This window comes from Taeniopygia guttata, chromosome 6, assembly GCF_048771995.1.
Source record: "Taeniopygia guttata chromosome 6, bTaeGut7.mat, whole genome shotgun sequence".
NCBI classification, from domain to species: domain Eukaryota; kingdom Metazoa; phylum Chordata; class Aves; order Passeriformes; family Estrildidae; genus Taeniopygia; species Taeniopygia guttata.
Genome location: NC_133031.1, coordinates 18901549 through 18915401, shown reverse-complemented (window position 1 = coordinate 18915401; position 13853 = coordinate 18901549). Strand labels below are relative to the sequence as shown.

The 13853-nt window shown below is 42.5% G+C and overlaps 1 protein-coding gene across 2 annotated transcripts; it reads left to right on the top strand.

Annotated features, from left to right (window-relative positions):
* On the top strand, positions 1-12612 carry LOC100227999 (annexin A8). Of its 2 annotated transcripts, XM_030276010.4 has the most exons (13): positions 2-148; positions 260-306; positions 3556-3646; positions 3906-4000; positions 5060-5173; positions 5915-6005; positions 6605-6684; positions 7294-7353; positions 7851-7944; positions 9537-9632; positions 9876-9934; positions 10777-10899; positions 12216-12612. In XM_030276010.4, exons 2-13 carry the CDS (start codon positions 286-288, stop codon positions 12270-12272), a joined length of 981 nt encoding a protein of 326 aa, XP_030131870.4. In that variant the 5' UTR covers positions 2-148; positions 260-285; the 3' UTR covers positions 12273-12612. The 2 variants fall into 2 exon arrangements, with proteins under 2 accessions (XP_032605023.3, XP_030131870.4); XM_032749132.3 differs by lacking the exon at positions 3556-3646 and having other exon boundaries at positions 1-148.
* The last annotated feature ends 1241 nt before the right edge of the window (positions 12613-13853 follow it).

Genomic DNA, 13853 nt, shown 5'->3' with positions numbered 1-13853 from the left:
AGGTTGAGCCATGTCAGAGGGTGTTGCCCTGTGGAATCTGTAGATAAGGATGCTTTATACCTGCGTGTGCCTGAGAGGCCAGTTACATTCTGCGGCTTCCAGAGGGAACAAGCCTCCAGAGGAGTACAGTTATTCCATTTTTCTAGTGGTAAGTTTATTGAAAAGAACTTTTGTTTCTTCCTCTCCTCCTTATGCCTCCCTTCAAATCTCAGATTCCCAAACTTTGAGGTGTGATATGTGCGGTTTTCTTCATCAACAGACCCAGCTAACACTACTGAGACCACAATGGCATGGTGGAAGGCCTGGGTAAGTAGAGGATATACTGACACTCTGAGGATTTTTGGCACTGTAATAAAGTAGCTTATAAGTTGTATCAGGCACTGTGTGTGAATGAACAGTTTCCTTTAAAAATCAGAAGACCTTTTTACTGTTTTTCTGGCTGTAAAATAGCATTCTGCACTTCAAAAACATTGCTGAAGGAGGGTGTTCATATGGTTGCTGGCTATAGGAAGAGGAGCAGATCCTATCTGTATCCTCAGCTGAGAGAGGCACAGGGGGTGTTTATATCCCTGCGCTCCTGGGGAGATGGGACCAAGCAAGAGCAAAGTTACACAGTTGAAGTCTGCAAGCTGTGCGCTCCTTGCCTGCTCCCTTGTCCTGTGGCAGTGAGTTCAGGACGCTGGCCTGTCCCAGTTTTGGTCCCCTGTTGTGCTGGCAGGCTGTGGTCACCGAGATAGATATGGTCAAGCCACAATGTCTATCTTTGGTGGGTTTTTAATATTGCAACAATAATGTGTCTTTTTGCCAGGAGCCAGAAATGCTGTGTATGTTCTCTTGTAAATGCTTGTGGCTTTGGGAGGAATGTGGCAGGATGGGGAGAAGCTCATGGGGTGTGCTGAGGCAGCTCCTGGGGTCTGGCTGACACCAGGCAGCAGGTAGCCCTGGTGCTACCTCCCCCATCAGCCTCTGTGGGAGGCTAGGTTTACTCCCAGGTTTCAAAATATTTTTTTTCCCCAGAAACATTCAAATTGTAATCTTCCTTCTGAGTTTTCTCTGCCTTCCTATTTCCTTTGGAAGTTTGATATAATAAACTAGATGTTTTTCTCGAGCTTGGAGTAGCTCTCATTTAATTATTTTCCTTTTGGATGATCTAGTCTCTACCCCCAAGCTGGAAATAATTTGTAAATTAGAATGAGAAAAGCCCTTAAACTCCAGTGATCTTGTACCAATTGGTGTTGTTAGGGAGTGGAGGCATAAGAAGAAAATGAGAGGTCCAAAAAAGGATGGGGAAAATCTTTGGTTTTCTAAACCCTTCATTAAAAAATACAGTTCAAAAGGAATTAAAAAATGTTTAACTTGCTTAGAAAATATTGACTGAACAAAATGCAAATAGTAACTCAACCTGTCCTCAGATTCCAGCTTACAAAAAAAAAAAAAAAAAAAAAGCCTATCATTTAGGTATGAAAATATTTTGGTAGTAAAACTTTTATTCCTTCTTCTTTTCATTTATAGGTAAAACTTTTCACAGCATCAGCTGTAAGATACACTGCTTCTGCTGCTTTCATGCCAATTATTTATATTTACATGAGCACAAATGCCTTGAGTAGTTTTAGTTAGGGAGTTGTAGGATTAACTCAGCTGGGAAACAAGACCAAAGTGGACAGGGATTTTCTGAAAAGCTGGTGCAATTGTACTTGTGGTGCAAAAGCTATGGGCACAGAGAATGAGGTGCATGAGTGAGTCACAAATGAGCGACTCGAGCCAGGAAGGGCTGTAACTGTTTTTCGGAATTAGTACCAAAAAAGATCATTGTTTAATTTGTTTCCACTGCCTCCAAATGAAAGCTCAGCTTTGTACTCCCTCTTTCACTGAGTCACCAGGCATGGGTCCAGAATGTTTTGGGGTTTCTTCACAGGGCCCTTGCATGCAGCTGGAGAGGATTGACCATCCTTCTCAAAGCAAGCTCAGATGGATGGGTCTAACCTACTTCCCAGAGGAGCTGTGATGGTGCTGGCCATCCTGGCAGAGGGCTAGAAAAGGAGCACTTGAAATGGTCCTCCCAGCTCAGCTAAATTCTTCTATGCCAATGGCAAACTGTTGGAGGTGGGAATGCCACCTGCTCTGTCATTGTTTTTTTTCTGCAGTGACAGCTTCACCTCAGCCTTAAACTTGCTGCTCAGTGACCATTGGGATTCAAAACTGCATCTCTTGTGAAGTTTCCTGTTGACACCATTTGCTTCACAGCTGCTCTTTCTGCTGGAAGCAAGCTGTGGTGGTGCAGGAGTGTCTCTATGCTGGCTGTAAAGCAAACTTTTCCAGCTCTTGCTGATTGCTGAACATGCCTCTCTCAGTACTCCTCATTGTCACTGCTCCATGCAAACGTGCCAGCTGTATCCACTGGTTCTCTTCCACATGGGAAGTAAGAGCAGAAGGGATTTGCATCATAGCAGGAGGCTGATGGGTGGCACTTGGTGGTCCATGTTATGTAAGTCAGGTGGGACAACCCTAATGCTTCCTTCTGATCTATAATCTCTGATTTTTATCTCACAGTGAAGCCATCCCCATTAAAATATTTATCAGATCATACTGATACAATTAGTTAATATTAATCCTGCCTCTAAAGACAAATTTATGAGAATATAGTAGTTTCCAACTTAAATATCCTTGCTTCTGGGAAGGGGAAAATTGTGTCAATTTTTGTATAAAGTGATGATGATTCTTCATGCCTATCCACCCACATACTCCCCTATTGACAGGACCAGCTTGTGACAGATGTGACAATATATTCAAGCCAGTTCCTTGACTACTAGCTTTGTTAAATTATACCTGGGTTCTGATTGATGGCCCTACTACCTTGTGGTGACTAAAATAAGTGTCAGTGTGTCTTTTATGCCCTGGGATTGATACTTACAGCACCTCAGGGGTTTGTTAGGAGGATTCTTGTGTAGTTGTATCTGATTCTTGGTATTGGGAAGAACATCAAACCTCCACTCCTCCAGATGGATCTCTTCCTTCAAAGTAGTCTTTTGGCCCAAATCCTTCCAGTGGAGATGCTCCCTACTTGAAACCAGCTGTGCAGAAGTGCAGCAGCAGCTGCTGAAAAAAATGGTCTATGAGAATAAGACAATTTCAGGAATTCAAAGAGCTGTCTAAAAACTACCCTGCACCAACCCACTGAGAAATGCAGTATGATACAATAGCATCCATGCTACAAAGGACTGTAATTAAGACGTGAATAGGAAAGTCCAGTCTCTTACAGTCTGTGCTTTTTCTGCCAGACTGCCTGACCTCACTGTCAGCCATGCTTTGCACTTCATGTTCCTGCCAGCAGCAGAGGCTGGTACAGGCAGGTGGGAACAGGAAACTTGTGTTCTCTTTGGAGAGAAATTTGTATTCTCCTTTTGCTCTGCTGAGAAACTTCTGGCCAGTCTCTCCTATTTTCTGTGACTTCACCATGTGTAGGCAATAAATAATGTTCATGTACTTTTCAAATACTTTTTCTTCAGCTGATGAAAAGCAGTGGTGGAAAGTTGTGTATTTTTCTTCTTCTTTCAGAGTGAAGCAGAGGGCAGGTCTGTGGCAGGTGCTTTACATTTTAATGCTGCACCTGATGCTCAGACTCTGTACAATGCCATGAAAGGGCTGGGTGAGTTGAATCCAACCACATATGTAAATTCTATATTCTTATAACTGCGAAGTTTAAATAAATTCCTTAGGAAATTTGCACCCAGAGATATCACTTATTTTTTACTGTGAAAAACTAATATTAAAGTTTCCTCAGTATGTACTTAAACTTCTACATAAAGTGAACCAGACAAGGTTGTCTGAATATTCAGATTGGGATTTTGGACCAGTCTCAGCTTATTCTGTGCACTGTATTTATGATTTATTGTTGCTTTCCACAGGGACTGATGAACAAGCTATTATTGATGTCCTAACCAAGAGGAGCAATCTGCAGCGTCAAGAGATTGCTAAATCCTTCAAAGCACAGTTTGGAAAGGTTCTTCCAAAACAAAGCCCTATTCAATCACTGGTTTACTGCATGCAGGATATAGTAAATGGGTGTACACTTCATCCTGAAAGCATGATGCAAACCATATGCAGGTTTTCTGCAAATAAGTAGACTAATTTCTATTTATAAGGCCTGTGATGAATGTGTAAAATTAATGTTTTACCATGAAAAAATGTTTTTCACCTAAAGATTTTTTTTTTTAATACATTTGGACCAGAAATACTTTTTTAAAATCAATTTTAATTTGAAGTGAAGCTTCTTATTGATTTGAAGCTGTAACAAAAATTTGTACCTGTCTAAGTGACATGTTGAGTAAAATATTGGTTTGTTTCAGGCTTTTTTAAATGTCAAAAAAGTTCAATTTAAGGACTTATTTAATTACACTTGTTTGGAAATTCCACAGTTATTGACAACTATGTTCTCCTTTGTGTCTCTCTGTTTCTCTGATAAAATCTTACTTTTATTGGGAAATTTTTTTCACCAGCAGACTGTACCCTTAGCCCTACTGTGGCCCTTCCTGGAAAGGGGACTGCCATGCAAAAGCCTAAGAAAGGGAAGGGGGTGGGTATGGAACAATTAATAAATAGAGCGCTTGCATTAAAGTCCTACTCTGGGAGAACCTGCATTATAGTGAAAGGGAAGTTTGAAGTGGATCTTCAAGCAGTCTGCAGTCCCGAGTCTGCAAATGTCCTGGGTGCAAGTTTATATGCAGGCTATGGGAATCTTGCTGAAGCTACACCCTTGGTCAGTGCAAGGCCTTCAGCTACCTGCTTCTGCTCAGTGAGTTGAGCAGGGTGGAGGAAGATTTGCTACAGAATTAATTATTGAGAAAGCCCGAATATCAAGAAACAGGGAATGTGTAAGCACCTAGACAAATCCCATTTTGGAGTTAGGTGCCTTTTTGAGTCTCAGGACCTTTTTTAATGAACTATCAACAATGCTGGCATTCAGCTTCATTACTTGGGCCATGGAGATGAAAGCAGCATGTGTAGCAAAATGATCCTGTGGGTCTGTTTATGTAACCATGTGATGATGCACCTTTGGCAGGATCTGATTGAAAACCTGAAGTCTGAATTGAGTGGCAACTTTGAGAGGCTCATTGTAGCTCTGATGTACTCCCCATTCAAGTATGATGCCAAGGAACTATATGATGCCATGAAGGTAAGCAAATTGCATGCTGATATTTAAATAATAGCACAAATACAGTGCTAATTTCCTGCACTTGTGCAAGTGTTAATAACTGGACTGTTCCATGGTTAAGTTTGTTATTAGCAGTAGTCTTTGAGAAATACTTAATTGTACTATTAATATTCTGGGGGGAAATGCTGCTTAAATATTTATGGTTGTAAGAAAGTTTCTGTACATACGTGACTCATAGAGCCTGGAAATGCCACAACAAAACTAAATTCACACCCAAACCTGCTGCCTTGATGCCCCAGCTGAGCCACACAACCTTTAAGGAATCAAGGAGTGGTAATGCAAGGGCCAGGCTGGGGACAGCTGGGACCCTACCTATTGGTAGGGTATCTTTACAAGTTTCAGATGCAGAGTGGTCTGTTAAAATGATATAAAGATGGACTGACTAGCCAAGCACTGGTGTCCCTCCATTCCTTTAATGCTGTCTATTGTCAAAGATCTGACTCTAGAAAAGCATTGTGGAAGTGTAGGGTTATATAAAATCATCTTTTACAAATTAGGCACCTTGGTAAAAGAAATGGTGTTCAACCCAAATGTGTTTTGTGTCTCCAGCTTTCATCACGATTGTTTCTTACAGCTCAGCACACAGCCTGACTTTGCTGCCATCCAACTCCTCCCTTCACCATATATCTCTAGCAGTAAATCACCCTCCATGACTAGATGCCTTTCTCCACCTTTATTTCTCCACTGTTTTTTCTATTATAGGGTGTGGGAACAAGGGAAAGTGTTATCATAGAGATCCTGGCATCTCGGACAAAAGCGCAGATCAAGGAGATAATCAAGGCGTACAAAGAAGGTAAGTGCCTGGGGCTCACATTTCTGTGGTCAGAGCACAGGAAGGCGTTACCAGCCAGCACTGTCAGCAAGAAAATGACTTTTCTAAAAGCATTTAACTCTAAAAGCATTGTAACTCTGCTTTCAGCTGGCAGCTGGCAAACAGAAAATGGCTATGCTCAGAGAAAATGAAAATCCCTTTCTAGGTCTTCATCCAGCTGCAGCAAAGGGTCAACAAATTACAGATTTGGTTCAGTTTGGGTACAGAGTATTGTCAGAACAGAAACAAAACTATAGCTGTGCACTTGGCTTTTCTCTCCATTAAATAGATGGGAATTTATCAAATATGTATTTGTAAATATTTTATCTTGTTCATCCCTTCAGCTATACCTCTAAAATTAGCTCTGGGTTTATTTCTTGGACATCAGGGAAGGTAGTGACTCAGCTGGATGCAAATGCTGACCTGGGCATCACAGAGGGTGTGAGCTGTTTTTTTTCCTTAATTGACCCTCTTGCCTGGTGTCAGGCTATTGTGTGTGCTTGGGTTACTGGTAATGTCACGACTGTATCACCTAAATAAATAACAAATCCTTCCCTTGTCCTTCTCTTTCCCTTGGGTAGAATACGGTTCTGATCTGGAACAAGACATAAAATCGGAAACGAGTGGCTACTTAGAGCAGATTCTGGTTTGCCTTCTTCAGGTAATGCTAGAGAAGAGAAGTGAGGATATAAATAAAGGTCTCCAAAAAAGAAAAGTGTGAAGAAGACATGCAATAGGAGAGCCAGTACAGTCATGATCACCAGATAAACTGCAGAGACAACCATGTCACTTGGACTGGATCTGTTTCAGCTTCAGTGTGACTGGAGCAGGGAAATCTCTCTCCCTTAGGAGCACTGCGAGAGCTGGGAGAGCCAGCTCTCCTGCAGAGAGACACCTGACTTTCACATATGTGTAAAGCCAGTGTACTCTGCAAGGGTCTTTTAAAAAGTGCCACTCCACTAGGATGCACCACTTTTCCAGAGTCTGTGCCCTCAATGCTGAGTGCATATACCCTACCACATTTTTGGAATTTTCCTGCCTGGTAGCAGAATAGCTGAACAATTTTTTACTCTGCTTCATATGACTGATTTCAGCACCTTTCAATGAAGGAGTTAGCACTTGTGTTGTCTGAAATATTACTGCTTGAGTACTCTGCAGAAATCGATAGCTGAGAAGATAATTGATCTTTGATCAGAATGAATGCTCTGATCCTTATTTGTGGAAGAATCTTCATGAGACAAAATTGTTACCCTTCTTTTTCTGCTCATAGGGTGAGAGGGACAATGCCACCCTCTATGTGGACACAGCCCTGGCTCTTCAGGATGCAGAGGTACTCTCAAATATCTGAGATCACTGATATGCCTGGATTCCCACCCTCTTGAACTTCAGAGTGCTTCAGTGTCAGCAGAGGGTTAGAGTCACAATAATTTGGGGTGGGCTTATCTTTAAGTAACATAGGGTTTTTCAATTTTGCCTGCACTGCTGAGCTCTGCATTTCAAAGAGTGATGAGGCCTGGGCTTTGGCTCATCTGCTTTTGATATGTGAAAGTATATAGCTGTGGTGGAGTGGAAGAGCAGAGGAAAGGGAGGAAACCTCAAGTGTTCCAGCTGCTGCAGGAGGGGTAGAAAGGATGGAGATAGTGGATGTTCCATTTGTCTAGAAGACAGAAAGGTTTTCATAACCAGCCATTCTAGAAGACTCTGGTTCACCCAGTGGTTTCAATTACTCCAAACCCCTTTACCCCAGCCATGCCTTCAGCCAAGCTCTGATGCTTGATCAGCTGCACACACAGAACAGCTCACTAATAACTGTGTGCTAAATTACAGACTCTGTATGCTGCTGGAGAGAAGATACGGGGCACTGATGAGATACAGTTCATCACCATCTTGTGCAAAAGGAGTGCCACACACTTGATGAAAGGTATGAAGCAGAGCACACATTACCATCACTACATTCCCAAGCCTCCAAAATGAGAAATCACCCTAGTCAAGAAGGGGTGGGGCTATATACAAGAGACATGAGTGGTCAAAAATAAGTACTTGAGCCTGTTTTCTAATTTCTGGTCACTCAGTAACCAAAAGCTGCCAGGAGATTTTGTGAAAGATTATGAAGATTTAGTTCTGCTGAAAATCAAGTGGTTTTTCCAGGAGTCTCTATACAGTGGTGACAACTGGGTAGTTGTTTTTATAAATTCAAGAAGTAAGTGACTGAGTACCATCCTAATTAAGTAGGAGCATGTGGTGAATAGACATGTTTCCTTGGATATGGGTTCCTATGGGAGAAAAAAAATCACTAAAAAAGTAGCTGGTTATTCAGTGCTGAAGAATCACAGGGTGCAGCCTGCATTTCTGCCCCAGGTCTTTTTGAGGGCATCAGAGGCTGCTGGGAGGGAAGACACAAGCCCTGCTCCAGCTGATACCTCAGCTCCCCACTGTCCATGTAGCAGAGACCAGATCTTGTCATCTCAATGCTTTTGAGGCATAATAGATTTTGTTATGTTGGCTGAATCTAAGCATATCAAGTACTGTGTGAATCAGGTGAACCTAAACTTATAAATTTAGCCGAAAATAAGCCAGATATGCCTGAGCTTTTTCTAAGCTGAGGGCCTCTGCGGCTGCTTCTATGCCCTGGAAGCCAGCTCCCCCTTGTGTTTCAAATTCAATCTCCCAAGGTCACATAAAAAAAAACCAACAAGAGAAACAAAAATAGGTGGTCTCCATAGTATTTGTCTGTATCTGTCTTTAAGACTTGAATTTCACCTTCTTGTGATAATGCAACCAGTCTTTTGAACCTACTGTGTCACTAAGCAATTTCTTCTGTGCTACAGCTGCCTGGACCTACTTGTCTTTAAGATCTGAGTGCAATTATTGCAGCTATTAAAATTTGTTTTTAATAAAAAGAGTAGTTTGAGTTGAGAAGTTTGTATCCATCTGTCTGTTCTGTATTCCATTTCCCCAAAGTGTCTTGAGTATCGATAATCTTGTATGCTGAGTGAAGTTTCTTAAGATGTCTATTGCATTACATAGCAGTTTTCCCTCTTTGATAGTCCTAGAAAGCTAGAAGTAAAAATAGATATCTCTGTTTCTAAGCCTTGAAGTATCAAAAATGTATAAGGCAAGCAACAGCCCTGTTGTTGAGCTTTTGTTACTGTAGGAACTCAAATATCTTGGAATCTGTACCTGTATTTTGCTCATCTTTTCTCAGTTGTTTTTATTTTAAATTGTGGTTGAGATAATAAGTTTCCCCAAATGGTGTTGTCATCATTTTAAAGTCCATGGGCTGTGAACTGCATAGTCCTACATTTAAGTTGATTTTATTTTGGCTCCTGAAGCTAATGACATCAACAACCACAAGACCAAAGGTATGCCTAACTTTGTTGTCTGCTTTATTTCTGTGGTTAAAGACAGCAATAAAGGGTCAGATTCCCACAAAAACTTGAGGTCACAGAAATTACCTGAAGTCAGGGAATTAAGAAGTTCTTTGTGTTTCAAATATAAATTCTTGTGTTTCAGTGTTTGAAGAATACCAGAAACTGGCTGGCAAGAGCATAGAAGACTCTATCAAGAGTGAAACTCGTGGTTCACTTGAGGATGCCATGCTGGCTATTGGTAAGTGGTGACCTTTCCCTTTGCTTTGTCAGAGTCTGACACCTTTTCTTCTGCATTAGCTGACTTATATTAGATGGATCTGCTTTGTAAAGGTGTCTGGTATGAAGTAAGGGGTACCTCTTGGATAAGATAAACTCAGATTCCAGGAGCACACTGAATTAATGGATGCATGAAGGATCTCAGTCACCTCCTGCCCTGGGCTGGAATTACCATTGATTCTTACTGAGCTTTTTATATGCCTAGTGAAATGCACCAAGAACATCCGTTGCTACTTTGCAGAAAGGCTGTACAATGCTTTAAAGGTAAGACTCTCCATTGCAACACACTGGTTTTCATACAGACTTAACTTGTAACCTGCTTCCACTAATTCAAACTAGAAAAGCCAAGGTTTTGGTGAAATACAGCAGGTTTAGTGCAATTGTTTCAAGTAATAGCAGAATCCTTTCAAACAGCTGAGAAGAAAAGTACCCTTTAAACTCAAGATAACAAGGGAGTCTGGCTTTTCTGGCTTAAGAGTCTGCAAGGAGCCCAGGCCTTTTCTGGAACACAGACAAAAGAGGCTTTTCTAGGAGGTTGTTTATGATGAAGACTTGCCTTCCATTTAAATAGATTGGAAGACAGTATTTTCTTTTTAGGAAACAATTCTCTCAATGGCAGTATAAAATGAGAGTTTCAAATGGGGTCACATAAGGTATTTGCAGATTGTGCCCCTGTAATACTAAACTGGCATGTACAAGATGTCAGCTCTCCAAACCTTTTGGAAAGCTGAGATAACAGTTTTGTTATCGGTGTGATCTTAATTTTCCTGTGAGTGACTAAACAATATTGGTTGAAGCCAAACACTGCCTGGGTGATTCTGCAGAGGGACAGTCTGTATTCAGTACCAACTCCCACCTCTGTAGCATGTTTGCTTTTGCATTTGACTTGTGCAAAACTTGTGCACACCTCCATGGTGGGCCTGTGGTGTTAGCAGTGGCCTCTGGGAGGGGTGTGAGGGTGGGCCCTCCTGAACAAGATGTAGATGTTCCACAGAAGAGGTGCCAAGTGGTGTTTGAGAGCTGATTCCTCCTGCCCTGGACTAGTTTGCACAACTTATCCCTTGAACACCCAGTACCATCACAGACTGCTGTATCTGTTATTCCAGGGGGCTGGCACCGATGATGGGACTCTGATAAGGGTGCTTGTTTCTCGAAGTGAAGTTGACCTAAATCTTATAAAGCCTGAATTCAAGCGTATTGCAGGAAAGTCTCTCTCCACTATGATTATGGTAAGCAGAATCTTGATATAATGTTCTCAGGCATTGCATGTATTCCTAATCTTTCCAACACTGTGGGATGCTTCCATGGTTGTTTGCAGTAACAATTTCATTTCTGCTATGATCATGGCTCTCCTTCACTAGGCCTGTTAACAGCCGTGTCCTTGAGAGACGCGTGTGTCTGAAAGGTGAGTCAGACCGTACGCTCTCTGTAAGTGACTTGGACAAAGCAAACCCAAGGAGACACTGCACTAGGACTTTCTCTGTATCCATGCATTGCATGGCGTTCTAGATAAATCTAAATTAAATGAATCATTCATGTTATACCTATCCTATAGCTGTTACACTGCTGTGCCATTTTCTTCTCTCTCTCTGTCATCCTTAACTACCTCAAGCCAGTGCCATCCATATATGTCAAAATAATGCTAGGGTATTTTGTTCCTTTTCCTTTTCCTGTTGTTTGGGGTTTTTTGCTGCCTTATCCCAGGTGAAAGCCTCGTCTACACTGTGATGAGATAGGTTCAGAAACTGAACCTTGTCAGGATTACCATAGCATTGTAGTTTCAGCTCCGAGTGAACGTGCCTCCCCTGGTAGTGCTGAAATACTGGTTTTTACCATTTGTCCCCAGGACTTTGGGACATTCCTCTGTCCCTGTGCAAATGGCACAGAAGCCCTGTCCTTAGCAGTCCCTATGGGAAGTCTGGTTTTGTAATGAGCGGCCCTTCTTATAATTTACACTGTCAGTGTCTGTCACGTTGAATAATGATCAGTCTTCAAGGGTCTGTACAGAATATTCATTCCTTCTGAGAAGTGGAACTAGCTTTACACCTGTTGCCACAAAACATTCAAAGGGAGGAAATTTTCTTTACTTAGTGAATATTTTATGTAGTGCTTTTAGACCAAAATGACCAAATTGGAGGCTTTTTAAAAAATGCCATGTGTCAGGGCCAACTATACTTTTCCCTTCCTGTAGGGAAGAGGTGTTACATAAATACCCAGGGACAAAAAATCTGAACACAACAGGTTTGCTTGCTGTCATCTGTGCTTTGTGCTGCTCTGTGGGACAGAACCTTGATCAATTTCTCACCTGCATTCCAAAGGAAAAAATTGGACTTGATGAATGTTATTTCAGGTGGTAGCTACAAGCTTCATTTCTCTGGTCGCTTTTGATGGTGTGTCAGCTGGCAGCAACTCTGCTGAAGTCTGACTTGCTCGTTCCAAAGTCCTTTTCCTGTGTGGGCATATTCCACAGACTGACAACGTCAGCACTTGGAGCGTGCAGAGGAACTTCCATACTCACCTATTTTTTAATATTTTCTCCTGTCAGGAGGATACCAGCGGCGATTACAAGACAGCCTTGATGAATCTCTGTGGCAGTGACTGACAGACTCTAGGAGGAAGATGTTGAAAAGAATACAGAGAGAAGATTAACCATGAACAAGGGTCTGAAAATGTACTTGTAGAAAATCTCTCCACTGATCCAAGTGGGGAGGAAAAGAAGATCAAGTTAATGGTTGAGCTATCCAATGCACTCTGAAGGATGTGGATGCTCATTACATATTTAATGCTATCTACTTCCCAAATAGTTTTTCAAACACAAGGGGGAATGTTAATTTCTTCTTTCCATTTTATTCTTTGATGTTTTCCTTCTATTTTAACTGATGGTGAGGGATGGTGAGGGATGGCACTTTGACATGGAATTAAAGGTTCTTTTAAATGCTCTATATCTGTTTCACAAGTCTGAACAAGCCTACAAAGCTTGGGCTGCCCTGAAGCTGTGCTAATTTCACCAGCTGGTAGAGCAGGGCAGTTTGATGCTTGCAGGATGGGTCTGGAAGGAGTCCCAGATATTAATAAGGCTTTAGGGCATGGGTCAAAACCAAGAACTTAGTGCCAGAGTCAGTAGTTTAGCAGCCTTATCTACATAATTACACAGGGAGCTCCCCAAAGAGCAGTGAATGGCAGAGCCAAGCTGGCTGCAAGCATGTGAAAGTTGAAGGCTGTATGCCTAATTTCCTTACTTGTGTGTTGGGGAAGACCAGCAAGTTCAGGTCGCCGCATCAATGTCAGACCATAGGGGAATCAAAACTGGCATGGATGATTTGGTTTTGGTGAACACAGGATACCCTGCCCACGGGAGCAGACCTGTTTCTCCTTCTGGTGTTACAGTAACTTCTCAGCAGTCACTGGATTCCTTCCAAAATGGCCAGGGGGACGAGTTAAACCCCAAATGTGGACAGTGATACAGAGAGAACAGTCTGAGAATTTTGAGAAGTTCGGGTCTGCCTCCATGCTTAAAGCAATCCCTTAAATGTGTAGTTACAAAAAGGCTTTCAGTAAATGTGTTCAGTAAAGGAGCTTTTCTGATCAGGTGGGTGAACTTTTTGGCTGAGAGATGCAACCTTCCTTGCACTGCTGAGATTAGCAGGAATCAGTGCCATGAGAGTGGCAAGTTCAAAAGGTATTGGTGAGTCCAGGACAGACAAGGGTCCTGAGGTCAGGGTATCAACACACCTCAAGTGAGCACAAAGAGGAGGAGGTTTCAGTCTCTGTCCCTTTAAGTGCTTGTCTTTTCAGTGATATCCCAGTTTCTCACCTGGTCTGGCTGAGCATCAGAGTGGGGTTTGGTTTTTGAGGGACATGGGCCAGCTGTGGGCACCAAAGGACGGTGACTGCCATGTCCCGTCTGCTGGTCCCACTTGATTTTCTAGTCACTTCTAATTGACAGTGATAATCAGGCTTCCCTGTTTCATTTTAGTTTGGGTTTATTTGAATCTGTTCGGGCCTGCAAGTGCCATGCAGGGGCTGCGGCCACAGCAAAAGCCGCGCTCACACCCCGCTCTGCTGGGCCCACCTGCTGCACCGGCGGTGGCACTGGGCACCCCACGGATCCCGGGGCACCCCACAGATCCCAGGCCCCCAGGGCAGCCCGGGCACAGCCTCCGAGAGAGCCAAGAGGCACAGG

Excerpts from the sequence above, each read along its gene's own strand:
- LOC100227999 (XM_030276010.4), top strand. The coding sequence starts at position 286 with ATGGCATGGTGGAAGGCCTGG. Across the intron at positions 5,174-5,914 it reads AACTATATGATGCCATGAAG|GGTGTGGGAACAAGGGAAAG; the intron begins GTAAGCAAATTG and ends TTTCTATTATAG. Across the intron at positions 6,006-6,604 it reads AATCAAGGCGTACAAAGAAG|AATACGGTTCTGATCTGGAA; the intron begins GTAAGTGCCTGG and ends TCCCTTGGGTAG.